This window comes from Mirounga angustirostris, unplaced genomic scaffold, assembly GCF_029215605.1.
Source record: "Mirounga angustirostris isolate CCGP_5_RB_7025 unplaced genomic scaffold, mMirAng1.0.hap1 SCAF_16, whole genome shotgun sequence".
Lineage (NCBI taxonomy): Eukaryota > Metazoa > Chordata > Mammalia > Carnivora > Phocidae > Mirounga > Mirounga angustirostris.
In genome coordinates this window covers 6,862,026-6,889,343 of record NW_026991724.1, presented here as the reverse complement: position 1 = coordinate 6,889,343, position 27,318 = coordinate 6,862,026, and the positions used below count along the sequence as shown (strand labels likewise).

At 55.1% G+C, this 27,318-nt stretch overlaps 1 protein-coding gene across 5 annotated transcripts in view; it reads left to right on the top strand.

Annotated features, from left to right (window-relative positions):
* The first annotated feature begins 7,037 nt into the window (after window positions 1-7,037).
* The window catches only part of CMIP (c-Maf inducing protein), a 230,341-nt gene continuing 210,060 nt past the window's right edge, over window positions 7,038-27,318 (top strand). The window contains exon 1 of one of the 5 annotated variants that reach the window (XM_064581017.1): window positions 7,038-7,714. In XM_064581017.1, coding sequence (XP_064437087.1) covers window positions 7,415-7,714 — 300 coding nt within the window. In that variant the 5' untranslated portion in view covers window positions 7,038-7,414. The remainder of the gene's footprint in view (window positions 7,715-27,318) is intronic. The other 4 variants (XM_064581015.1, XM_064581016.1, XM_064581018.1 and 1 more) reach the window with 4 other exon arrangements.

The window sequence follows — 27,318 nt, the reverse complement described above, 5'->3', positions numbered from 1 at the left end:
GAGGGGCGGGGTAGAAAGAAAGAATCCCAAGCAGACTCCCCGTTGTTCAAGGAGCCTGACACGGGGCTCGATCCCAGGACCCTGAGAACATGACTTGAGCCAGAACCAAGAGTTAGATGCTTAACCGACTGAGCCACCCAGGTGCCCCTCTTGTGATTCTATTTATATGAAGTTCAAGAACGGGTAAAACTGTCTATAATGACAGAAGGCAGAATGGGGGATACCTGGGACCAGAAGTGGGTGGCTGGGGTCGGCTTAAAGGAGCAACAAAAAACGTTTCTGGGCTTGTGGGAATGTTCTGTGTTGCTATCTTGATGGAGATGGTGGTTACATGGGTGTATACATTCTTCAACACTTATCAACCTGTTCTCTTAAAGTGGGTGTGTTTTATTTCATGTAAATTATTCTTCAATAACATGGATTTGAGAAGTGGAAAAAATGACCTGTAATCCGGCAATCCAGAGATAACCACTATTAAGGTTCTGTTGTGTGTAGGTAACTCAATCAATCAATCAACTGATTGTGTGTTAGAAATATTAGTTCCAGATAAACACTCGATCCTCTGTAATACTTTTTACTAACCTCAGACATAATTATTTGGTGAAAGCAAGGAAAGGAAGGGGGAGAGAGGATGGTACTTCATGTTCTTTTGATGCCCAGCTTTGCCCTCTGAAACCAGAGAAGCTTGGGGGGTGTGTGTGTGTGCAGTAATCATTCAGCTACCCAGTATCACAGGCTGCTGAAGAGGAAACCTGCTCCCACCCTCTCCCCCCGTCGCTCCCCACCCAGGAGCCTAGAAAATGAGCTGACTTTACCTCAGCTCAGGAGAGGGGGGAGGATATTCACCGACTTCAGGATGAAAACACAACTCCTCTCCTCATAGGAGGAAAATAGCACATTTTATTATTTGATCAGTACATTAAATGCCATTGGGATGGAGTGTGTGTTCCATTATGTTGGCGTCTCATGCCTGTTAACAATGAGGTTTGGGAGTGCTCTCCTGACCGGTGCAATTTTGAGACAGAGTTTCCAGAGGGAGCTTCCCGAGAGTTCCCCAAAAGAAATAGTGCCACGGATAGGTTCGAAATTGGGACCACTTAAGAACAATTTTGTTGCCTGCTTTTGGTGCTTGGCATCTGACTACAGGCATGCCTCGTGCCATGAAAATGGCTCCAGAAACAAGACTTAAAACAGGTTGCAACTTATTCCCTCCTGTGGGTCCGCGTGTTCCTGGACAGTCTGATAAAGCCGGCTGTGTTTGCTCCAGCCCCCGGGAAGTGGCATCTGAGGAGGAACATGCCATGGCATGAGTGTGGACAACATAATCTCCCCCAGAGGATGCCTGGGGAGCAGCGTGGACTGGCTAAGAGGGCGGGAAAACATCTTCCTTTAAACCAGGGGTTCTCAACCAGGGGTGATTTAGCCTTCCAGGTGACACGTGGCAATGCCTGGAGTCATCGTGGTTGTCACGGATTACGGCTGCTACTGGTGTCTGTGGGTCGAGGCCAGGGCAGCTGCTAAATACCGTACAGCGCACCCCACAGCTGCCCACGGTGAAGAACGATCCAGCCCCAAATGTTCATGGTGCCGAGCCTGAAAACCCCGCAGACAGGCTGTGTTGAGAGTGTCTGAGTGCCACTTGTTGGGCAGATGGGGGAGGTCTGGACAAGTGGACTAGACGGAAAGCCAGTGACCAGGGCCGGGGAAACGTGGCCTCTAAACTGACAGTAGCCACATCAGATGGCCATGTTTATTCAAGGGGCCTACTTTGTGCCAGACTGTGAGCCCAATGCTGATGATCTCATTTAATGTCTATGACCTGGGAAGAGATTCTGTTACTACCGTGCTTTATGGTAAATCAACAAAATACATATAGCTGAGAAAGGGACGGGCAAGGAGTTTGTTTTCTTCCTGGCATACTCTTTTTTGGGGCGGGGGAGATGATTGGAAGGGAGGGGTGTCTGGGTCCCCCCACTCAACTATGAGCTCTGTGAGGGCAGAATCTTGTGTGAGCTGGATCTGCAGTATACAAGTCCTCCCTTACCCGAGCTTTCAGTTACCCGCGGTCAACCCCTATCCAGAAGCAGGTGATCCTCCTTCTGACATAGTCAGAAGGTCAATAGTAGGGACGCCTGAGTGGCTCAGTCGGTTAAGCGTCTGCCCAAGTGGCTCAGGTCATGATCCCAGGGTCCTGGGATGGAGTCCCGCATCAGGCTTCCTGCTCGGCGGGGAGCCTGCTTCTCCCTCTCCCTCTCCCTCTGCCGCTTTCTCACTCTCCCAAATAAATAAAATCTTAAAAAAAAAAAAAAAAGGTCAGTAGTAACCTAATGCTACATCACAGTGCTTACATCATTCCCCTCACTTCATCTCATCATGTAGGTATTTAATCATCTCACATCCTCACAAGAAGGGTGAGTGCAGCACAATAAAGTATTTTGAGAGAGAAAGGCCACATTCACATAACTTTTGTCACAGTATATTGTTAAAACTGTTCTATTATTAGTCTCTGTTGTTAATCTCTTACTGTGCCTCATTTATGAATTAAACTTTATCATAGGTATCTATGTATAGGAAAACACAGTCTGTATAGGGTTTGGTGCTATCTGTGGTTTCAGGCATCCACTGGGGGGTCTTGGAACGTATCCCCTGCAGATAAAGAAGAATGAACTGTATGTAGCAAAGTCCTTGGCACTCTGGAGGCATGAATAGCGAGGTGTTTAATGGAATCAAATGAAAGAATGAAGGAAGGAGGCAGGGCAGTGTGGCCTAGTAGTCTGAATGTTGGCACTGATTTCCAGCCATTCAACAGATGACCACTGCGTATCTCCTCTGGGCCAGGCCCTTGAGACAGAGGCATCCCGGAGCTGACCCTACGCTGGCTCATGAGAGCCGGGTGCTGGTTTTTCAGAAATTCTTCAAGTTGGTTGTCAAACAGCCACTAAACAAGCTTGAATTATATAAAGTTACAATTATATTTTTAAAAGGTAATAGAACTCATCACTTCCTAATTATTCTATTACATTTTATTAGTATCTCTGGTCTGAAGGTAATGTCTATTGCAGAGGTCTCCAACTGTGTAAAAGGGCCAGAAGGTAAGCAGTTTATGTTTTGCCAGTCACAAGCGTTGTTTGCCGGTGTGACCCCTGGTACGTTGTATCTGTAGGTAGAAATATTCTACAATGGGATGCATCTCTTCCCAATTCCTTGTTCAGTGATGCACTTTGGTAGCTTGAAAACTGCCCTGGTGGGAATATTTCCACCAGGGAAATCAAATGCTCTAAATCAGGTTCTCTTCTTTCAGTCAGCTGATGGTTAAACATTTACCAGTAAATCACTGGGCACAGTGATGGGCAAAACTGGAATGAACCCTGCCCTCTTGGAGGGTACAGGGTGTTGGGTTTGTGCACCATTTCGTGGTGGGGTGGGGCAAGATGGGGGCTGGGCAGAGGCTGGTGGGGATCTCCACTGGGGACCACACCAAGGAGGAGTCCACCCAGCTCCAAGCATGTCCCTTGGAAGGGGCAGGAGTGCTGGAAGAGGGTGCTGAGGGAGACCTCTCCCAGGGCCGGCCATCAGCCCCATGTTCTCCTCCCCCACCAAGGACTTTGCCACTTCATCACATTCCTTTAAGGGCAGCCAGCTCTGTCTTTCCCCTCTTAGCTCAGGGGGAGACTTAGGCATCTGGGAGCCGAGATGTGAGCCCGTGAGGGCAGTTTATTGCCTTTCACTGCAACCCCAGCTCCTAGCACTGAGTTTTGCCACAGTGAGTGGGCTCCCTACCCATATGGCCCAGGAGGGGCCTGGCTTGTTCTTTGGAGGGTCTGGATCCGGTGACATCAAGGACAAGTCAGGTGTGTGATCCATCCATGGAAACTCAACCTGCTTGCATCTCCTACAGAGGTTGGGGGCTTGCAGGGAGAGGGCTTCTGATGGAATCTGGCACCTAGACTCATTGATTTTTAGGTCAGGAACCTGGGACAGTGGGAGGCAAGGGGCTCTGCACATCACCCACCGAGTATTAATGTTGCCAATATACAGACCCGGTCCTATTGCTTGCACATTCCTAAGCACCAGGGAATAGGTGAGTGTGACTATCAATTGGTCAATCACTGCCTATTTGTTGAGCCCTGACTGCATGTAGGCACTGAGCTAGTTCTGCTGTCGGCCAGGAACCGCTGCATTCTGCCTTCATGGATCTCTTCTTGCAGGAACTTGGGGGCTCTGTGTCACTGACTTCAAACGAACACCAAGAAATAGTATTTAAAGACGACATCAACTGAATTCAACACTTTTCCCCTGAGCACGTGTGCAGGAAAACATTACAAAGAAGGAGTGGGGACAGTGTGGAATTTCAGGTCAAACGGAATTACAGGTTCACATCTTGGCTGGATTCCCACAGTTTTCTGACCATCTCTGAGCCTTAACTTCCTCACCTTTAAGATGGGGATGATAATGATTCTTGCCTTCTGGGCTCCTTGGGAGGAAGGAAGAAGAACGAACATGAAAGCCCTGCATAGTACCTGGCACTTGGCATGCTGCTCATTTTTATCATAATATTCCTATTTCCTGGAAGAAATCAGGGATTCTCTGCACCCTGGTAAATCTCATTCTCCTGGAGTTTGCCCCCTGAATGCGGAGAGGAAGGTCCACAGATGTCCCTAAGGTGGACCGCAGCTGCTCTGGCTGTCCTCCTCCATGACTCCATGCTGGCCCCCATCATCGCCCTCCTGGGTACTCTCAACAGCCTCCCCACTGCCTTCCCTGTCCCCAGGCTGCTTCTCTGCAAACCTTGTCCATGTCATGCTGTGGCCAGTGACCTTATGAAGGTGACATCTACAAGCGACTCCCATGCGTGGTCCATGTGGTGGCTTTCCGTGGCTCTCAGAGGGAAGTCTGGTTCCTGGACCTGCATTTCAGGGCACTACCTGCGCAACCCCCGCTCACCTCTTAGGCCTCTGCCCTGCAACCCTGGGGCACTTTGCATGCCTTGGCAAATGCATGCAGCTTCCTGGACAGGCTGAGTGTCTCCCACGACTTTACTTTGCATGTGCCATTCCCCCTTCCAGGGGCACCTCTGCCCTTCTTTACCTGGTTCCTGAAGACCTCCTGGGGTTGGGACATGTACCCCAGCGCCACAGTATGGATCAGGTGTCCTCTCTCCGCTCCTCTAGCCCAAGCACAGCATGGTCATTGCCTTTACACTGTCCTGGCCTCTAAGCTCTGAGCCTGATGAGCTAAGTGAGCCTGGCGAGTCCCTCAGCCTCTCTGTACCCTTGTCTGCCAGAGGGGATGGTGATGGCACCTATATTAAGGGTGCTGTGAGAAGGAACAGTTGTATGCATGCACAGCACTTAGCATACAGGAAGAGCTCCATAAAAGGTTGGAACAGCAGGCCTAACCCCACCCCTTGGCGGCCTGGGGGTTTCGGTCCCAACCATGCCCTGGATCCACATCTATATCATGAGGTGGGGGCGTGGGCTTGACCCTTTCTTGCTTGATGATCTTCTCAGGGCCGTAAACTTTAGAATTCGAAGAACAGAATTTGCCAGCAAATTGTGGAGAGTTGATCAATTCCCCATTTCCTCACCTAACTGCCTCCCCCAGGACCCAGGAGGAGAGAATGGCCCATCTCCTGACACATTGCACATGCTCCGCCCTATGGCCTCCCACACCCCATTCCTGCCAGACTCAGGGATAGGATCTTTCCAGGAGCCCCTCCACCTTGTCTGTTCTTGGGAGAGAGTGGGGAGGGGACAGTCCCCACCACAGGGATGCTGTGGGCAAGCTGCCATGCAATTCAACACACACAAACTCATATAATCGCTACAGAGGCGCCTTCACTTAACAAAAAAGGCAAAAATCTGGGGCTTTAAACGGTATTAACTGCAGAAGCGTGTGGCTGTGAGAAGACCTGGCGGAGGAGCTGAGCATTTGCTGGGTGGCTTCTGGTGCCGCTCGTGATGGCAGAAAGAGGACGTTTTGGTTTCAGAGTTGGGAGTTCCTAGGTGACACTGTGGTTCATTCCAATATGATTCTCTCCCAGCCTTGTGCTGGGCCTGCCCATGCAGGGATGAATGGGCTGGTCTGAGGGGAGAGGCAAAGAAGCTGGCAAGGCTGGGGCGCAGGCAGAAGGGGAGTGGCCCAGTAACTTTGGGGAGGGACTTTGTTGTCTAGGTTCCTAGAAGGGGTCAGACTCGAGGGGCACAGGAGGGGGGCTGTGGAATCTGTCCCCTCCCCAGGCGGCTTGAGGACCACAAGGGCCAAGGCCCGACAGACATCTGTAAAAGGCCAGGGGGCTCTCGGACGGAGTCCGACAGGCTGAGACAGGGCAGTGCGGGCTCATTATCCGGATAACCGAGAGGACATTTTAAATTCGAGGAACCATCCCTGTCCTGTGGCCCCATCTAGCCAGTCAGGTGGACAGCCTGAGCTGTGGAGGGGGTGTCAGAGGTCAGGCGGTCCAGACCCCCCCCCCCCGCCTCCCGCCCCTCCAGCGCAGCCCTGCCGCCCACCCCGTCCACGCCCCCCCCCCCCGGGCCCTGGGTTTGCACCTGGCCGCACGTCGGCCGCCCGCATCCGCACGTCCCGGGGCGTTGACCGTTCCGATCCGGGCCGGCCGGGGCGGCTGGGGGGCCGGGCGGGGCGGGCTGGCCGCGCCGCTCCGCACCGGCCGGGGCACCGACCCGCACACCGGCCTGGGCACCGGCGGGGGCGCGGCTGGGCGTGACGTCACGCGCCCCGCCCCCGCGGCCCCCGCCCACCCCTGCGTTCCGGGCGGGGCCGGGCCGGGGCCTGCCGGGGCTCGCCCGCCGCCGCCCCCTCCCCAGGGGCCGCCCCCTCCGGTCGGGCCGCGCCTCGGCCCCTCGCGTCCCCGCCCGGCGGCCGACTCCGCCTGCGAGAGGCCGAAGCCGCGGCGGCCGCCGCCGTTGCCGCCATTGACGTCAGAGGGGCGGGCACATGACCCCGCGGGGACCAATCGCGCGGGCGCCGAGCGGCTTCTGCAATCTCTCAACTGAGCCGGCCCCCGCGGCCCCCGCCGCACACTCGCCCGCGGACGGCCGCCCGGACACACGTACCGTACACACGAGCGGGCGGCGGGGCCGAGACACAGCCGCCCGCGCGGCCCCGGCCCCCGCCGCTGCCCCGCGGCCCCGCCCGCCGCCCGCCGCCCGCCGCTCCGGCCGCCGCGAGCATGCACCCGACGAGCTAGGAGGAAGCGGAGCCGCGAGGAAGCGCCGAGCGCCGGCCGCCCGCCCGCCGGCCCCTCCCCTGCCGGGCGCCCCCCAGCCCCACGCCCCCCCACCCTCCTGGGCGGGGGGGGGCGTGCGGGCCGCCGCTCGGGGGCCCCGCCGCCCCGGCAGCCCGGGACAGCCCCCTTTCCCCGCCCCCGGCCCCCGCCCCGGCCCGGCCGGCCATGGATCTGACCAGCAGCTCGGGCGGCGGCGGCGACCCCCGGCAGATCGAGGAGACCAAGCCGCTGCTGGGGGGCGACGCGCCGGCCCCCGAGGGCACGAAGATGGGCGCCGTGCCCTGCCGCCGGGCCCTTCTGCTGTGCAACGGCATGAGGTACAAACTGCTGCAGGAGGGCGACATCCAGGTCTGTGTCATCCGGCACCCGCGGACCTTTCTCAGCAAGATCCTCACCTCGAAATTCCTGAGGCGCTGGGAGCCGCACCACCTAACGCTGGCCGACAACAGCCTGGCGTCCGCCACGGTGAGTCGCTCTGCGCGGCGGCGGCGCGCCGGCTCCCCCGCGCCTCGCCTCGGGGCCGGGAGGCGCCCCCTCTCGCCGCCGCTCACCTGGAGCCCGGGGCCTGCGGGGTGCCGGGGCGGGGGGCGGCGGGCGGCGGGGGGACCCCGGTGCCCCCTCCCGGCCTGCGCGCCGGCGCCTTGTGCCCAGCGGGCGGGCTCGGGGAGACCCTTCGGAATTCTGCATGGGATCCGGCCCACCCCAGCCTGGGCGTGTGGGGACCTCCCGGGCCCGGCGCTAGCTAGTGTTTCTTACGGATGGGACCGTGGGATAGACCTGGGCTGGGCCCCGACGGTGGTGGGGTTCCCTTTCTGAAAGCCGCGGCCCGTCTGGATCTGCGCTGGAGGGGAAAACAAAACAACCAAAAAATAAAGAAAGAAAGAAAGAAAGAAAGAAAACCTAGCAACTTCGAAATCCCAAAACCCAGAGAATTTCCAGAAGCCAGTTCCTTTCTGTGCTCTGCTGTCTTTTTCCTGCCCAGGCTGGTAGGCAACGCTGGGTGCTTCCCTTTCTGAAAAATCTCATTCGCACGTTGGGAGGTTGGAAGGGGAAGGGGAGGGGGGAGGGGGCAGGGGTCCTGGACTATCTCCTCCCCACCGAGGGGCGGTCAAGTTCTGGAGTGGAAGCTGGCCTGTTGGGCCCTGGTCTTGCATTGTCTGCGAAGTGTGTGTATACGTGTGTTCTGTGGCTGGTTTTATTTCGTTACTGTTATTGTTTCTGATACATGGCTGGGACTGGGCCCGCTGGATGAGAGGGAGAGAAGTCACTGATCTGTTTCTGAAATTGAATCTGCAAGGTGGGGAGAGACAGCTGTGGTGGGGTCGCAGGGGGTGGGGGTGGCGGGCAGGAGCCTGAGCAGGATGCTTTGTGTTTTGAAATCAGGACAGTTTAAAGCACCAGCTCTGCTTGGGCCTGAGCCTTGCTGAGGGGATCCCGTCCTCTGTGGAGAGGTGGTAGGTCTTCTCCAGAATGCACGCTCCGCCTGGGGCGGCTGGGATCCTGTTTACTAAGCACGGTTGTTGGGGGGGGCGGGTGGTGGTGGTGGCGGCGGGATCCAATGCCTGCCCACACCTGTGCCAGGAAAACCCAGCCAGGAAACAGGGTGTCGCTTACATGGTATGTCACAAACGTGTAGCGTGTGTAGACGTTTCCCCGGCGTCCATGTTCCCTTGGCAGTGTGTCAGAGGCTGTGACACATGCTCCAAGGAATGGGGAGGGGGGAAAAGTTAGCAGAAGAAGCCCTGCTCCTCGAAACCACTCCCCCCTCCCGAGAGCATCGAAGTACCCGGGGACTCTTATTCTGAATTTTGGGTCCGACGTGCTTAGAACACCTATTTTTTTTCTTTCCTGTGGGCAGGTTGGTGCAGTATCTGCAAAGACTTCTTCCTCAGGGAGGATCGCTGGTTGCCGGGAGGCGGTCCGGTCCCAGGTTCAGGCTCATGCATGTTCTGAAGCCCGTCCGAAGCCACGGGCCTCGGCATTTAGCTTTTCATTTGATGGAGGGAGAGCCTCAGAAAATTCGCCAGCGCGCAGTGTTTCAGGCTCAGGGAGGAACCAGTGCCCTTAAGAGTTCCCTGCCTGGGATCAGGAGCCCCCCAGGCTGGCTTCAGAATTTCCCCCTGCTTCAGGGGGGCATTGTTGTTTATCTACCACCCCTCAAAATGAAGGGGAGTTGGGACGGGGGGGGGGAAGCCAGCTTTGGAGGCTCCAGCCCCCCCCCCCCCAACTTACTCTGATTGCTCAAGAGGTATATAGGAGAGAGAGGAAAGGAACAAAGACTGAGGCTGGGCACTGGTTTCTCAAGCAGCCAGAGGCCCCGGCACCACCTTCACCAGCCAAGGTGGGTGGTACCTTCGTAGCTTGGGCCTCTCTGGAGAGGAGCTGTGATTTTCAGGACTGGGGATGAGGGCCATCCGTGGAACAAGATTTGTCTCAGCAGAACCCTGCTCTGGCAGGGTTGGAAATGGGGAAGTAGGAACTATGAGCAAGTGTCCGATGGGCTGGCAAATCCCCCTTCCTCCGCCTGTGGCCGCTCAGCCCTGTGGGCAGGGGATGTCCTTGAATTTTGCCCTGGTGGGCTCCAGTGGGGTGCAGGGCTCTCTGTGCCAGGGCCTGTGAGTGTGGAGGGGGCTGCTGAGGGCAGTCCTGGCTGTGGCAGTGGCCTCCAGGGCAGAAGTGTGGTTGGAACTGTACCAGGGACCTTGTCCCATCATGAGACACCTGGTTGGTGTCCAGGCCATGGGGAAGCAAAGCAGCCCCTGAGGGGTTTCTCTGAGGCCTGGGCATTATGTAATCTGTCTGCATTTTATAGTGTGTGGCCCAAGCATGCTATTGAGAAATATTAGCCCAAATGAAACAAAGGTGAATTTGAGTGTAGTTCACTACGACAAAAGCCCTGTGCAGCCCTGTGGCTTTGCAGAGTCCCCTGGCCCAGCCTCAGGCTGCCGAGAGATCAGGTATGTTCCGGATCGGGTCATATCCTTCCATGAAATGTACATCATCCATATATTAAGCCGCCTGCACAGCCCAACTCAGAACCATCTGGTAATTATCTGGTTAACTGTGTAGGCTTCGGGAACAAGACTCAGAATGATTGATCTGGATTCAAACCGATAAACAAACCACATACACTCCTGCCCAAACCGTCTTTGGAGCCTGTCTACACTGATCCAATTAACTGGATCGTTGTCAGAGATAAAGGCTTCCAGGACCACAGCTGCATCAGGCTAGGGTGGAAGCACATGGGGGCTCCCAGCCCGCCTGGTAGGCTGCTCCAGCTGGGTACACCCCGCAGGTGGACCTCAGTTGATTCCCCGCTGGGGAGATGGGCTCAGCCCGGGACCCTGGGGGCTGGCGGTCTGGGACCCTGGGGGCTGGCTGGGTCCCCCCCCCGGCCTGGCCGTAAACTTTGCCGTCTGTGGGGTCAGGTTGGAGCTTGCCCCTGTGCCAGTCTCCTGGGCCAGTTACTGATTAAATCCTTGCAGAGCCAGCAGTCTGCCTGACGCGGCCTGTGACAGCGCTGGGCCTGATGCACTCTCTGCTCGAGACTTTGGATCCCCAGTGCTCATAAACAAAGAAGGAAACACAAAGGCAGCAGTGACCTGGCTGACGTGTGAGGGGTGATTGGGACGCGTCTGCCCCCTCCCCGGGGCACACACGACCACACCTGCGGGCCTGCCCAGACTGTGGCCTAGACGTAGTGCCTCGTTCCCCTTTGGCATCCAGGCTTCTCACTCCCCTGGCCTCCTCGGGCTTTTCGTGGCTGCCGGCTGTAGTGTGGGTTGCAGCCAAGGGCCAGGGGTTCCGCAGAAGCAGCCGGGTCCACAGGACCAGAATCCATTTTGCCATCCTTCTCTTGTGTGGGTTGAATTTGATCACCTGCTAGACATGTTTGTCCGCTGGAAGAGGGCTTTTGTCTGCGTGCTTTGTTTCTCTGCGCCGAAGAAGCACAAATAAGCTGCCTACCTTTTCTTTCACCTTATTTTATTACATGGGGCACGTGGCATCTCAGAATGGTGGGTCCGATCCGAAAAGCCGTTTCTTCCCTGACCAAACAGGATACGGGTTGGCGCACAGGTGACCGCGGCCTTCTTTATTTTCAAGCCTTAATTCCTCGGTGCCTTGTTTTTAAGTTTTTTTCCCCTCTGCTCCTCCAGTTGCAGTGTTTCTGGGCTTTTTATCATGGCAAGGAAAAGAGAAGTCACCTTAATCCTTGTCGGTCTCTTTAATTTGGTGTTCTCTCGGGGGGGCAGCAACCTTCTGAACTTGGAGTTTGTTAACTAAGCACCTGCTGGGTGTCCAGTGGCCAGTGGAGAGCTCAGCCCCATGGTGTGCTTTCCGCCTGAGAATTAAAGTCTGTGTCGTCCAGGGTAGTCGCGGGTCCCACGGGGACGGGTGTGCGTGTACGTGTGCGTGCGCACGCGTGTTCGTTTTTTCCACTTTGTCACTTACCCGGCTCCTGTCAGTCCGTCCTTCCCGCCTTTGGTTCATTGGATGTTTCCTGCCTCAGTGAGTGAACACAAATAATTTTTTTTCTTTCAATACCATTTGTGCTAAGATTTTGGAGTCTGTCAAGTTTGTTTCCTGGGGAACATGTCTGATTGGAGGGGTGGAGGGGCAGGGGCCAGAGACAGAAGAGGAGAAAAGAATCTGAACTCTCCATAAACAGCAAACATGTTCTGCCTCTCCCAGGTTGTAATAAATAAATAAATGCATTTTAAGGAGGGAGTAAGTTTAATGCTGCCATTTGCCTAGCACAGTCCGAGGTGCTCTTTATGGCCGTGGACAGAATCGTGCCAGTCCAGGTGGATGGTGTTTCATGGCACGTGTCTGGGCTTTGCTGCCAGACTGGCGGTGGAGACAGGCGTGTGTTCCTGGCTTGGGCTCCATGGCCTGCAAGTGGCTTCTGCTTGGCACTTCCCGCTCGTGCACCCGCCGACTTGCCTGGCAGTGGGAGAGGGCATTTCTGGGGTACCGTGTCCGGTGAGGCGCTGGGGTAGCCTGGCAGCTGTGTTGTCCTGAGAACCGAAGCTGTCTCAGGGTTCCTCCCCTGCCAGCCTTGGGGAATCAGGGTGGCCTCTCTTTTTTCCGGGCAGCTGGGCTGGGCCCACATGAAGGGCACCCTCTTGGTGTTTTGGTGGAATAGACATTTGAGGTGGTTGAATTATGCCTTCGATTAAAGGATTAAATGAGATTAAGTGAGGCAGTGTGATACGGTTTAGGGTGTCCCCACCATGGGGCAGACCTGGCCTGGGTTTTGCTGTCACATGGCGCCGGGTCTGGATTCGGAGGTTATGATCTCCTGGCTGTGTGACTCTTAGCACATTGCTTTCCCTTGGTGGGCCTTGCTTTTTTTTTTTTTCCATCTGGAGGGTGGTATAATCCTACCCTACTTGGAGGATTGCCCTAAGGTTTGGAGATAATTCCGAGTCCTACCTGGTAGGACGGCCAGCACAGGGTGGGAATACGAGCAGGGGCCAGTGTTCCAATTCGCGTTTTCTTAATTGCCCCGAGAGAGCTTCTTGAAATTCTGCGCAAGTAGTAAGGACTGTTGCTATTTAAAAGTGGGCAGTCTCCAGAGAAAAGTCTCCTGCGATGAGCAGTGCACTTGGGAAAGTTAGGGGTGGTGAGCAGATCTGCTGTTTGCAGGCAGTGAGACAGACTGTTGAAAGCAGTTGAAGAAAGACTCCTCAGGAGTCCAGTCTAGCTTCTTTAAAGAAAACACCCCACAAAGCTCTTTTTTTTTTTTAATTGCAACAATAATACGCACACCAAATAAATTCAGATAGTACAACAAGGCGTATCGGGAAAAATACACTTTTCATGCCCCAGTGGCACCTCGTTGTCCTGCTTGCGGGCAAGCCCTGTTGCCCATTTCCTCTGTATCCTTGCTGCCCATTCTGGGCCGTGACTGGTCATTGGACAGTGTATTTTGTAGATGATTCCAGGTCTGTGCACACACGGCGGCCTTACTCTTCGTCACGGTTGCCCGGTGCTCTGCGGTGGAAGTGCGAGGTGACGCTGCGGGACCATCTCCTGCTGCTGGACGTTTAGGTTAGACCCAGTCTTTCGCTGTTCGAAACGAGACACTTTCCATCTTTATTCAGTGGAGCTGTTCCTGTTTTGATAATTTGAATGTTTTTTGTTTCTTTGGTGGGTGTTCAAATACTTAGTCCCAGAATGCTGTGCAAGGAAGAGCTGACCTTCCCCCCGAGGGGGATGGGCCGTGGTGCCTGGGGTCATGGGCGCCTGCAGGCATGCTTCCATCTGGCCTCATGTCACTGGCTGTGGAGCCCCCTTGGGGAGTCCGCCCACCTGGCCCCCCAGGAGCCGAACACAGGTGAGCAGGGGGCTCTGGGCAGTCACGCTGACCTGTGCCCCGAGGACAAGAGTCTGCGTGGCCCAGGCGGGCTGTTTCCTGCTCCACCTGAGAGCATCGTTTTTGTCCCCAGACTTCCTGCTTCCCCAGGATGGGAGCCAGGCCGCCCAGCCCCGTGGTAGAGAAAGGGAGGAAGTGAGAATGTCTCTTCCCCACTCCTGGCTCTGGCGACAAAGCACCCAGTGAGTTCATCGGGGCGCCGAGGGAGGTGGTGCACATTTGAAAGGAAGCCTTGCTGACATCAGCAGCACCACAACCAAAGGGTGATGAGGCGTGTGTGTGTGTGTGTGTGTGCACGCGCGCGTGTGTGCTGTCCTGGAGTCCTGAGGCCAAGGAGATCTCAGAGGAAGCGTTTCTGGTGCAGGAGTTGGTTCCCATGTTCAGGAACCATTTCCTTATACCTGCCGTGTGCATGTGTATCAGTGTTGGGCTGTGCGGTGGTGAGGTGGCTGGAGGAGAACAGCCAGACAGGTGAGCTTGAATCCCTGCCCTGCGGCTTCCTAGCTGGTGCGTGACCTTGCGCAGGTCTCCTAGCAGTCTGCATTTACCTGTAAAATTCGGATCGTGGGGATTTCCTTTTGGCACTGATGTCCGTGAGGTTAAGTGAGGTAAGGCACGGCAGTTCACGCATTTATTCAACAGATAAATATCACTGCTGTAGGCACTTTGAAGAAAACAAGACCCTGCTCTCCCCGCCCTCCCCCAGCCTGCCTGTTGGTGGGGTGGGTGAAGATGATAAACCACTAAGCGGGGAGATATAAAATCTGCGTGGTGGTGACAGGGGTCCTAGAGAAAACAAAGCCGGCAGGTAGGTGGGGCGTTCAGAGCTTGGGGACTGGCAACCTTGCTGCTTTGCACAAGGCAGGGAAGGGGGTGAGAGCGTTCCCGGCAGGGAGAGTGGCAAGTGCAAAGGCCCTGAGGCTGGATTGTACTTAGAAATCACCTAGTAAAGTGGCTGGCGTTTAGCAATTGCTGTACAATTGTTATTACCCTTGCCTTTTAGGAGCTGTTATCATCTTTTGAAAAATATTTATGAGCACCAGAATGTGCTAGTTGTTGGGCATACAGGGAGCTCCCTGCCCCATGGAGCTTTCATTCTTGTGCTTCTGGGGTGGGTGTGTGTGTTTTATTTAGCCAGGCTTCCTCTCAATAGATAGTGAATAGCTTTGGAGCAGTGCTGTAAGAGACTCTTAAATTACAAAGCCCAGCAAAACTTAAAAACCAGCTGCCTGGGTCCATCCTGCCTTACAAGCGTCCTAGGACTGAGAACACACTAATTGTTGAATTCGCCTCTGGCATTTTGCTGGCGGGGGGTGGGGGGTGGTGGGGGAAGTGGTGAGGGGAAATTTGTTGCTCAGAGATCCTTACAAATGATTCATCAGCAGAGCTGGGATTCACACCCAGAACTCCTACCTCCCAGCACCTTCCAGTGCCTTCTAGAACCTTCCAGTGCCTTCTGTCTTCCCTTTTCATTGGCCCTCCTGCTTTCAAGCTGCTATCAGAAATGATGCGATCGAGAAAGTATATAAGCAGATAAGGCTGAGTAAACTTACTTTGGAGGGAAGCAGAAGAGCTGGATTCTCCAGTCCCTGGGTAGGTAGATGTATAGGACTCAGGCGGGGTGATGGATGCTTTCGTGGGGCTGGGCTGGTTGGGTCCAGCTCAGGTGGGGTCATCAGGAGAGGGAAGATAACACTGGAACTTGTAGTCCTTTCCTGCGTGTCTTGAGCCAGTCCCAAGCTCTTAAAGGCCTGGAAAAGCTGCAAAGGGGAGTGCACAATCTGGAGAAACCAGGCCTGGCCTCCCCGGGCCCCCCCCCCCGCCCCCCGCCATTTGGCTCACTGTCCAGGCCAGGTGAATGTGATCACCGGCATACGCTAGTGTGAGGCTCAGAGGGGCAATGGAGCCATCCCTGTGGATGGGGCTGGGCGTCAGTCGGGGTAGGCTAACTAACCGCTGTAACAACTAGCCCCCAAATCTGCGTGACTTCACACAACATGGCTTATTTCTTGCTCTCCTCAGTCCGGTGGGGGATTCTGCCCTACTGGAGCTGGATCCTGTGGGCACCTGGCTCCTTCACGTTGTATCACTGGCTGCCCCTCTCCTCCCCCTAGGGCCTCACTGAGCGGGAGGTGGGAGAGGGAGAGAGCTCCAGGCTGAGCCAGTGGTAGGCCTGGCCACTCACATCCCTGGGATATGACAACTCCTGAGCACAGGGAAGGTGGGCACTGGAGGAAGGAGGCCGTGGAATGATGAGGACTCCCACCAGGATTCCTGGGACACCGCAGAGGTCTGGATGTCTTCAAGGTCCTGGCTGCAGAGTTGCTGCTCTGGAATGGAAGTTGGGACACCAGGAGCTCTTCTGGCTCCTGGGTGGGAGCTTCGTGGCAGTCTTCTCTCTGGTGGAGAATAAAATAGGCTAAGCAAACGTATTGCAAGGAATGGAGCAATGCATTCATGATTACAGGGACATTTGTTGTCTACCTACTGTGTGTGAGGAGCCTGAGTGGAGAGGCAACGGCAGGCCTGCCCCCAGCGTGTGGGTGTGCGTGTCCATGAGTGTGTGCATATCCAACAGTTAGACACAAAATGATTCCAGCCTCTTGCAGGCACATCTTAGCTCAGAATCAGTGGGCTTATCAGTTCAGTGTTTGCCGGTGTTTGGCAGACATTCCTTTGTGAATTTGTCAAGTGAGTTCAGGGAACTGGTGTTGGGAAGTGAATGCCAAGTATTTGTAGAGTAAGTACCAGGCACTAAGTTTGTGAGTCGAGTACCAGATACTGTGTGTGCAGAGGCAGTTTCCCGGGTACTGCGTCTGCCAGGAGTGCTCCCTGGTATTGTGCTTCCAGAGTGAGTGCTCCCGGGGACTGCACCCCCCAAGGCTCACTTACGTGGGGGTGCACCACGACCTGGGATGCACTAGAGGGCAAAGCACAGTTCCTCAGAGAGGTTTATGCCGCGTCCTGCTGTTTGGAGGGAGGAAGAAGTGGCTGCCAAGGGGCAGCTGGTTTCAGGAAGGACTTTGTAGGAGAGACACATCTAGACGGACAGACCCAGGAGGGAGACCGGCAGAGATGGGGCTGGGGGCCAGGGCTGGGAATGAAGCAAGGAGGGAGAGGCCACAGCTGCTGGGCCACGTTCCGGGTGGTCTGTGCCGTGTCCCTGAGCGGCAGGCGCCACAGGAGGGTATAGGGGATAAAGGTGGAGGCGGGATCGCTTCCCAGAGTGGGGGCCCCCAGTGGGGGTGAGCTGCGTGCCAGATTCACCAGGGCACGGTCCAGCCAAGAGGGCCCTGGTCACAGTGCAGAGAGACAGGAGACCAGCCGCCAGCAGGAGCCTGGGATCCCCCCAAGTGGAAGCTTCAGAAGTGCAGGGATCTGAGTCACCAGGGCCAGGCGTCTGTCACAATAGTGACCATGGCAGCAACCACTTGGGAGCGTTCCTTTTGCCAGGCGCTGTGCCAGGTGGTTACATGGGTGATTCCCCTGTGTTTCTCTGTCCAGTTTACAGATGGGGACACTGAGGCCTGGCCTCTCAGCAGACATTCTTTGGCTGGATGAACGGGTGGGTGAGCGAGTGAAGGAGGGAGCGAATGAGGTTGCTGCAAGTGCGTAGTTGGCAGGTCCCTCCTTGTTGGAAGGGGAGACGCAAGAGCTGTGCTCAGACCTCCACTCTCCACCCCTGTGACCCTGTGTGTCCCTGGCCTCCCGCATGACAGGCACAGCACACCTGCACCGCTCTCCGCTCCAGGGCTGCCGAGGCAAACGCGCCGTGTGTGCCGCCGACCCGTGGGGCACATGGCGTGCACGGCCAGCCTCAGGAGTGGACACAGGCCCGAGGGTTCCTGCCAGGCTCAGCCGACCAGCCTGGAGCTCCTGACGGGCTTCCATCAGAGCCATTTGGTATTTTCTAAGCCCTGGACCTGAAACCTCCCTTGTCAGCTTTAGCTCTCACGGCTCCCCTTCTGGAACCTTCTTTCCTGGAGGCCTGGTGAGAAGGTTCAGCCTGGCCCTGGGGCTCTTGGGAAGGTAGCACCATCAGGCTGAGGCCCAGGCAGGAGTGGCTTTGCTTCGGGTCTGCGGTGGCGTCTCTGGGCTGGCGGGCTGTGAGGTGTTGGGGCAGGGCTGCCCTGCTGGAAAGGGGAACGGTGACTTGGCTGAGATCCTTCGGTTGCTCTGGTTGGTTCGTGTGTCATGGCCCTGTGACCGAGGCTTGCTTTGGGAATGGGAAAATGAAAGCACTTGAGCTGCCCCAGTGTTCTGGTGGCTACTAGGCCTGGGGATCCCAGCAGGGTCAGCCTGTGGTGTCTGATGGATCAGGACAGTAGTGATCGTTTCCTCCAAGGGACGTATTTATGCATTTATACTCACACCAGCCCCTGGGGTTCCAGTTTATAGATGGAAACTGAGGCCCTGCAAGTTTCAGCTTATACATCTGGAACCCAGAGCCGAAGACCTTCCCCACATGCCACGATGCCTCCTTGCTGGGCAATGGGGACTCAGCACCAGCAAGGCCTTGGTAACAACACAATGCTTACGCTCTGAGCCCTTTGTGTATGTGAGCTCGTTTAAACTTCGTGATGCCCCTGTGATGCTGTTAATTCCCCCATTTGACAGATGAGCAAACTGAGGCCCAGAGAGATGAGATCACTGCTTACCCAGCCAGTAATGGTTGGAGCTGGGATTTGAACCCAGGCCATCTGGCTCCAGAGGGTAACCACATGTGTCCTGTGAGCAGGGCTGAAGAGCAGAGGGTCAGAAAGACCCACAGGGGCCGGTCTGGCTCCACGCTGAGAGGGGGGCCTTGCAGAAGTGGGGCGGAGGTGTGTGTGGACAGAGCAGAGTGTTTCGCCCTGGGGGGAGGTGCAGCCATTTCCTGCAGGCCTGTCTTTGGGAGAGCTGTGGCGGACCCGGGCTTCTCACCTGCCCGGGATCAGTCTTGGTATAGTGGACCCAGCCCTGTGGAGCCTCACTTTCCTTGCCTGAGATGGCCTGGCCTTGAGGAGCTGCCCGTCAGGCTGTGATGACCTGACTACAGCGAGCCTGCAGTTCAGGGTCCACTGGGGGTGCACGCCCAGCCTGGCCCGGCCCTGCCCGCCTTCCGGTTCCACTACCCCGCACCTCGGATCTCTGGCACAGCCCCTCGCTCTGCCTCGGTGGAGGCCACCAGCCCCTGAGTCTTCCCTGACCCCCAGTTGCTGTGGGGGCTCCCTTTCCCTCAGGGTGCGTTGCGCCCCTTCCCCAGCTGGATGCCAGTTGCCTCTTTGCTTTTCAGTCTTCTCTATTGGCTGTTCACTTCTGCACTTGCAGAATAAACAAAAATCATCACACAGGGATGATAAGCTTATCAAATAAAGAAGCAAAAATTTCTCCCACAATCCCAGCCTCCCAAAAGTCATGCATATGGACATTTGGGGGTGAAGCCCTCTGTGCTCTTCCTAGATGAGTACGTAGGACACCCATGGGATCCTTTGCACAGCAAGCAGGGATTAGGTCTTATTTCTAAATGCTAAGCCATTAGTACATTATCTCGAAGTGCTTCAGCTTTGTCCCTATTGACATTGGGGCCCGAATTATTCTTTGTGTGGGGGCTGTCCTGGGCATGGTAGGATGTAGAGCATCTCTGGCCTCAGCCTACTAGAAGCTCCCCACAGTTGTAGTGGCCCCAGATGCCTGAAGACATTGCCCCATGTCCCCTGGGGGCACCATTCCCGGTTAGCCTCCAGGGAGCTCATCTAATATCCCACCTACCGGGACGCCTGGGTGGCTCAGTTGGTTAAGCGACTGCCTTCGGCTCAGGTCATGATCCTGGAGTCCCAGGATCGAGTCCTGCATCGGACTCCCTGCTCAGTGGGGAGTCTGCTTCTCCCTCTGACCCTACCCCCTCTCGTGCACTCTCTCTCACTCTCTCTATCTCAAATAAATAAATAAAATCTTAAAAAAAAAAATTTAATATCCCACCTACCCTGCACGGCCCCGTTTGTCAGAGGGGGCCCTGGCTGTGGGTGGGCCTCTGGCAGAGCCGGAGCTCATGCCCCTGCCCCATTCACCTTGCTTCTTCAGAACCTGGCATGGAGGTGGTAAGGAAGAAGTTTGTGGGGGCTGCCGGAGCCCAGATGCCCGTGTCTGGCCTGGCATGGGGCCAAGTGGCGGGGCTCTCCGGCAAGGCCCCTGGAAGGAAATCCTGCTGGCCAGAGCATTAGCAGGCTCCCCACACCCTCGATCCCTGGATCAGCCTTCCTGCTGTGTCTGCCTTGATGACTCAGGACTTCAGAGATCTGGGGTGTTGAAAGGAGAATTGCATCATGCCAATGAAATAAAGAAAGAAAAATTAGCATTAGAAAGTTTTGGTGTGAGGAAAATGAAGCAACCTGTGTGAAGTAAAGTGTTTTCTGGGGGGGAAGGGTTGTGGAGAGGAGAGGGAGTGGGCCGGTAGGTCGGCTACCTGGCTACAAGGCTCTTCTAAGAAGGCCTTCATCTGCTTGACTAAAGCTCCGCGCCGCCCCCCCCCCCGCCCCCCCCCCGGCCTTCCAAGGCCATGTGTTGGGTCCCTCTGCCTTTTGGTGCTCGTTGAACCATACCACCAGGAAAGATATAAAAAGGATGCTTCTAGAGTATGTGTGGGTCCTGCCAGCAGGTGCGCTGCAGGAGTGAGGGGCTTAGGTTAGAGAGTGTTACAAAGAGCAGAGGTCTGGGGGTTCTTCTAATGCCCCAGTGGTAAGTAGGGCCCCCTCTGGGCCAGGAGAGCTGAGCCCTGGCTGGATCTCGGCCCCCATCCAGCCCCAGCACGCCCTGGCCAGCGTTCAGGGCAGCCTCGCTCGAAGGGGTGTGTGTTGAGGACTGGGCGACACACACCCTGCGCCCCCCTATGAAACCCATGGTGGAGATGGAGACGCTAAAGCCCCCGCCTCCCCAGGTCAGTCCTGCCTCACTGTCGTCAGGTAACGTGGTTACGAGTGCTGCCCAGGATCCACACACTTGATATTGGGCCGTGTGGCCAGGGGTGTGATGCAGTTCTGTTTCTGCATCTGTGGGTTGGGGATAATAGTGGCCAAGCTCCCACGCTGTCCTATGGGGGAAGGAGATAGTACCTGGGGGCGCTTAGAAGAGTGCCGGCGAGTAAGGGCTCAGTAAATGCGCCCGTTTTATCCTGGCTGCTCCTTCCCCTGCCTGCATTTCTGCTTCCTGCTCAGCTGTCAACTTCTCGAAGGCAGCGTCCTTTTAATCCAGGGACACCTGATGTCAGTGCAGGCCTTTGGCTGAAGGTAGTTGCTCTGGAGGGCGTCTGGGGGCCCCAGCATCACAGGCTGTGAAGGGACAGACAAGCATCTCAAGTTTTCTTGGAAACCCTGTCCCTGGCTGGTGTCCTTGGAGCTGTCTAGGAGAACCTCGGGGCTTGCCCCTGCCCCTGTCCTGTGACCTTAGGCACCACAACGTGGCATGGACCCTCAGCCCTGTCCCCAGCATCGGCCACCATGTCCCTGACTCAAGTGAGATAGAAACCCGAAGCTGGGAGGATTGAGGTATTACTGGTGGTTTTCACCTTAGCTTTCAGCAGCAGTGCTTGGGAAATAAGATTTTGATCTTGGAAAATATGATTTAAAAACAGAATTGAAAGTCGCTTTTGTTTTCTCAACGATATTGCCCCTGACACATGCACAGGGCCCGCAGAGTGGCGTCTGGTGCGAGTGTGCGGTGGGAGCCGCTCACGGCCTTCCCGGGAGGCACCCCTCTGTGTGTGTCCGACACCCCCCCACGCCCACCTTCACAGCACCCCCTTTCTTTTGTGGTAGCCCGCTGTGTCATCTTGGCCTTACTCACACTGTCAGTGGTGACCGTGCTGCCAGGGGAGGGGGCTGCTTCCTCGGAGCCCTGCTGTGTCCACCTTTGAATGGGGAGCATTAAATGTGTACATGCTGGCCTTGTGGAGCTTGAGTCTGGTTGTTCTACCCCAGCGCTCCCATCCCAGAGGGGGAGGAGGTTCCTGTCCTTGCTGTTGGTTGAGGACTGGGAACTCTGGGTCCCCATGGGCCTCCCTGAGGAGCCTTCTGAGAGGTGGGTCCTGGTACCCTGGTGATCCCAGGATAACACTCCGTTCCAGTTTGCTTTTTTCTGTGCCCAAGAGCTGGTTTGGCCACTGGGGACCCTGGAGGAGATGGAGGCCGTTGGCTCCTTAATTTAAGGTTGCTGTGGGTGGGCAGGGTCCCTCAATCACAGCTCCTATCCTGTCACCACCTCCCCCCACTCAGGCCTAGGGGTGGGAACACCTGCGGTAGAAATGGGGTGGCCACCTGTCCTGGCTTGCCTGGGACTGCCCCGGGAAACTTGTGCTTGCACGCAAGTCCTGTGTCCCGAGAAACCCTGCAGGCCGGGCAGAACAGGACAGTTGGTCACCCTGGGGAGAACAGCCATCTCTCGTGCCTTCCCTGTGCTCTGCCACACCTTGGTATGTCGTCCTTTTGTTACAGTTTCTCCAAATTACACCATTTTGTGTCTGCCATCTGTTTCTTCCCAGGGCCCCGGCCGATGCACCAGGAGCTTCAGGAGGATGTAGTTTTCAGAGCTTTTCCCTTTTAGAGCTCGCAGTAACCAAATGGGCCGTAATCTAAACATGGGAAAATGAAATTAATCTCTTGGACATAGACTCTTTTATGAAAGTAAGGCCGCCTTCACAGAATGGTGATGATGATCCCAGTGACCCTTTATCTGCCCAGTTACCACGGGCCTGTTGTTGTGTTAACTTTGATGCGCCCTTGTGTTGAGGCATTATGACAACCTTGTGAGGACTCTCCAGGGTCAGGAAACTGAGGCTGAGTGAGGTGAAGGCGTTTGCCCAAGGCTCAGGCCGGGTGAGAGGTCATACCAGGGCATGAAGCCCAGTGGAGCAGTCTGCGAGTTTGGTATGCCTACTGACTGGTGAGGTGTTTTACACCCCAGGCCAAATCAGACAAAAGCCACACTTGGGCTGCTTCTGGCTTGGATGTGGAGAGGAGAGGGAGTGGATGTGCAGGCCGCAGATCTGATGTTTTCCACTTCCTCCCGTGCGGCAGGGCTGTGAGCACAAAGCACGCAGAACTGGCTGGTCGGTCCTTTTGGCTTTGCTGAATTCAGCCATGGGCAGTGTTGGAAAATGTTAGTCTGTTCTTTCCTTTTCCATCCCCCCTTTAAATTTTTATAATTAGAATCAGAGGCAGAGAGAACCTGCAGCCATCTAGTTCTGGGATGGCGAATATATGACACACGTGCTGGAACTCCTAATTCCCTCACCCCTGGTAGACATTGCTAATCAATCCTGGCATACTCCATCCTTGCCAGGGAGCCCAGAGACAGCCACTACTAATCAACTGCCGTTGGCCCGCAGCCACTGTGCCGATCAGGAACCTGAGACCCAGGGACATTAAATGACCCTCCCTAGAGCCACCAGGATTGCAGTGATGACTCTCTGTTGAGAGATGACTCTGGGTCAAAAGTCTGACATCTAAACGAGGTATGGTGTAGGGGGAAGGACCTGGGTTTTGCGCAGCATTGCGCGGATCTGGGTCTAAATCCCAGTTCAGCCTCCTTCTGGTTGTCACTTCGAGTAAGTCACGTGACCTTTTGGAGCTTGGTCTGTGAAACTGGAAATTATAATCCCTGCATCCCAGTGTTGTGAGAAATAAATGGCTTGGAGTGTTTCTTCAGCATCCCGCAGATACCCAGATTGAGGACCTAGTGTGTTCTGGGCACTGCCGTAGGCCTGTCGTGTGGTCCTGCGCTGTGTGGACCACGCTCCACCCGGGAGCTCAGCTGCCTCATAAAGAAGAGGCCTGACTCAAGTAATGCTGGTTTTCTTCCTCTTTCCTTTCTGGAGGCCTATAAAATCGTATTGTTATTATTAATTTTTAATGATTCCTCTGTCACGTCCACTTAAATTTTGGCCTGTTTGTGCTCTGCATGACTCGCTTTGGGAAGTGATTTATTTTTTCTTTCATTCTTGGTCTCGTTTCTGTTCTCACATTGGAGTGGACGGTCAGTAGGTCTGTTTGTCAGTTACGGGCAATCAAAATGACAGAATCTTCCCGACTGAATGAATGTGCCAGGACACCGGGTCTTGGACTTTTTGAGCAACATACTCCTTTTGAACATTTGATGAAAGCCACGGACCCTTCTGCTGACGAAATGATAAGATAACAGGCTCATGGGATTTAGCATCTGTAATAGAGACATTCTTGGGGATTCCTTCCTGGACCCCCCCAGATTATAAGCCAGTCCTGGGGGTCTGCGACACTTCCCTAGCAGGAAACGGAACTTTGCACAGAAATAAACATGTAAATGATTAAAAGAAAAGTTTCATTAAGTATGAAAGATCAAGATTTTTATTCGGAGTTCTGCTCCTTAGGCTGGGGAAGTGGATTTGTCCACACAGCATTTTCTATGCTTTAGAGCTGTGTTTAGTCTTCTTGGTTATGGTGAAATATTTTTTTTCTTTTATCCTAGTCTGGAGTTTCAAGGTTGGTACTTCTTGCCCCTAAGATGTTTATTTTCAGATGTAGAACAGTGCTTCGCTCTTCGATAAGGCAGAGCGCATCACCGAAGCCATGCTGTGGTCGGCACGGGGTGAATCTGCCGGCATTGCAGATGTGGCCCAGGGCTCAGCCCCTCTCAGTACACAGAGTGACCTTGGGCCGCCTCACTTCTCTGACCTCTGAAGCTAGGGGATAGAGTGGTCGCCAACTCCCGGTGGTCAAGGATTAAAGAATAGTAAGCATAAAAAAAAAATAGGCCCAGAGAGTGTCCCAGTAGGCCATGGTGGATTTTGTTATTGATCACCTTGAACTTGACTCAGAAGTGTGGATCCGCTGTGCTGTGAAGGGCTGGTGTTTTTATTGAGTGAGTTATGCAGGCTGCCTGGCAAACTGAGCTGAAGCGAGCTGCATCCCTTTGTGAGGTGCAGGATGCATGCGGCTCTAGGAGGACGGCAAGGAGGCCGACCAGCATCATTGGTCTTCCTTGGTGGGTAACCTCGAAAAAGATCCCAATAAACGAGTTCCCTCATTGTCTTCGACTCTTCCAACGTGAGCCGGGCACCCATCTTGAGCCCATTCTGGAGTGAAACATGATTTGAGTGACTAGAGAGAGAGAGATGGTTCCATGGGGCCATTTCAGAGATAGACATGGAATTCTCCTGGGCTGATTTCTTTGCCACTGAATTTTGCATTTGCATGTTCTTAAGCCAAGAAAAGGAGTTGAACTTTCCCTTTTGTTTGCTTCATTACTCCCACCACATTTGGCAGTTTGGTGGGATGCGGTTGTGTTTTTTTATGACTCTCAAATTCTTTTTTAAAAGTGTGCTGTGTGCATGGAGGCCTCTCCCTTCCCTGAACATTCTGCAGAGAGAGCCGAGCCAACTCTCTGTCCAGCTGGGTGCAGTTTGCCATGGCCTAGGCTGGGCGAAACAATGGAATCTACCATTTCTCAGGCACTTACTATGTGCCGGGCGCTTGTGCGTCTGTCTCATCCTTGCATCCATCCCCTGGGGTGTGTCGTGTCCGTGTTTCAGGACGGGGGACAGCCCTTGGCCTCCAGGGTCACGCAGCTGTAGGTCTCAGAGCAGCGATTTGCACCCAGGTCAGGCTGACCTGAGCCCTCGTGTTTTTCCCTAAGTCCCACGCTTCTCCTGTGACCTCAAGGGACTTCCTGGGTGTTCTTTGTGTCCCCACCCTTGTAAGATTCCACCTAAGGAAAAATTAGGAGGCTTTGGTCGGCCAGCAGGGGAAGGCCCAGAAAGATCTCTGCTTCTCCAGCTCAGCAGCCTCCCTGCTAAGCTTAGGTGCAGCCGAGATTGGCCCAGTCGTCCTGGTCGCTGGCCAAGGTGGCCTTCTGCAGGCTACCAGCTCTGGGGTGAAGTTCATGCTCCGTCTGCCTCCCCTGTGCGACATTCCAGGGCAGCCCTGACCATATGAACAGGAAGGGGGAATGCAGAGAAAGTAACCGTCTCATCAGCCGCTCTACTTCACAGGTAAGAAATCTGAGGCTCCAGGGGTGGGTGGCTTGAGCATGGCCGCTCAGATATAACAGGAGAGGAGGCTGGGCTGAGCCTGCCGTGTTCTGAGCAGGTGCTCGCTGCCCATTTACCTGGAGGAGGTGCATCTCGGGAGTTGGCATCATGACCTGGAGGCCTTCGCCTGCCAGCATCTAGAATCCGCTCTGTGTCAGGAAGTGAAAGAGCAGGTCACCGAGCCCACGTCTGGTCCCCTGGGGCCTCTCGACATCATCTAGGCCAGTGTTCTTGTTTTTACGGTTGGGCAGACCGAGGCCTGGGGACAGACACTGCCTGGTCACATCCCTCCCCGAGTACAGGTTCTGGTTCTCTCACTTTGTCTACCGTGTGCTACCACAGTCTTATTTATTTAGACATTTGAGGTTCTGAATTTTTTTTTTTTAATGGGGGTGAAAGATACATAGTATCTACCACTTAAACCGTCTGTAGGCGCGCGATTCCGTGGCATTAAGTACCTTCACGGTGTTGTGTTACCATCATCACTGCCTGTATCCCAGACTTGTCATCCTCTTCAGCGTAAACGCTGTATTAAATCCTAGCCCCTCTCCCCTGCCCTGACAGCCTCCCTTCTACCTTCTGTCCCTGCGAACTTGCCTCTTCTAGGTACCTCATGTAAGTGTAGTCCTGTGACACTTGTCCTTGTGGGGCTGGCGCATGTCACTTAGCTTAACGATGTCAGGGTCCACCCATGTTGTAGCATTTCCCAAAGTTCCACTCCTTTTCATGGCTGAGTAGTCATCCAGCGTGTGGGTAGACCACATTTTGTTTATCCTTTCATCTGGGGATGCACACTTGGCCCTGGGATGAACGCTGCCATGCACGTGCTGGCAAACAGCTGTTCGGTTTACTGCTTTCCGTTCTTCTGCATATATAGCTCTTTTAAAGATGCTCAGCTCCCTCTCTCCCATTACATCGAGAACTCGGGTTCAGTGTAGAAAAATTAGACAATACAAACACACGTGGAAAATAAAATTTACCCAGCATGCTGACCTATAACGTTTTTGTAGGATGGTCACTTCTGTTTGCTGTTTTTTCTGCCCACGCAGGACTGTGCTGTACACGCAGAGTCTTCGGTGGTGTGGGATGGATCTTCATTTCAAAATACAAAAACCTTCGTGTGAGGCCCTGGGACTGAGGGAGGAGGCGCCACTCAGTGTTTGCAGCCCAGCTGCAGGTCCGCCGCCTCCAGGAAGCATCCCTCACGGGTGCAGTCTGAGTCCGGGAGGGCCGCCCAGCACAGTGCCTGGTGGCGGGTTGGCCCTCAGGAAATATTTGTCAAATGAGGGAATAAAGAAATGAGTGAAAGAATGAATGAGCGAGATGAGCGAAGGAGCCACCTTGCGACTTAGGGTGGATGAGTTGTCCGGGGGTCCTCTCAGGCTGGTCCCTCCCCCTGCAGCCCGCAGCGGGCCCGTTGGGCAGAGCCATGTGAACACAGTGAGCTGTCCCTCTTCTGAGGCCTCGCTCACATCTGCGGGAAAGGCAGAGGCTGTGTCTTGCGGTGGAGCCTGTCTCTGCAAAGCTAGGTCCACAGCCGAGTTTACTCCCAGCAGCAGGGCCGATGCGCGAATGTTTGCTTAGGGTCTCCTGTGTGCCAGGCGCTCGGCTAGGGGATGACCAAAGCAGGGTCCTCCCCCCCCAAGGACCTTA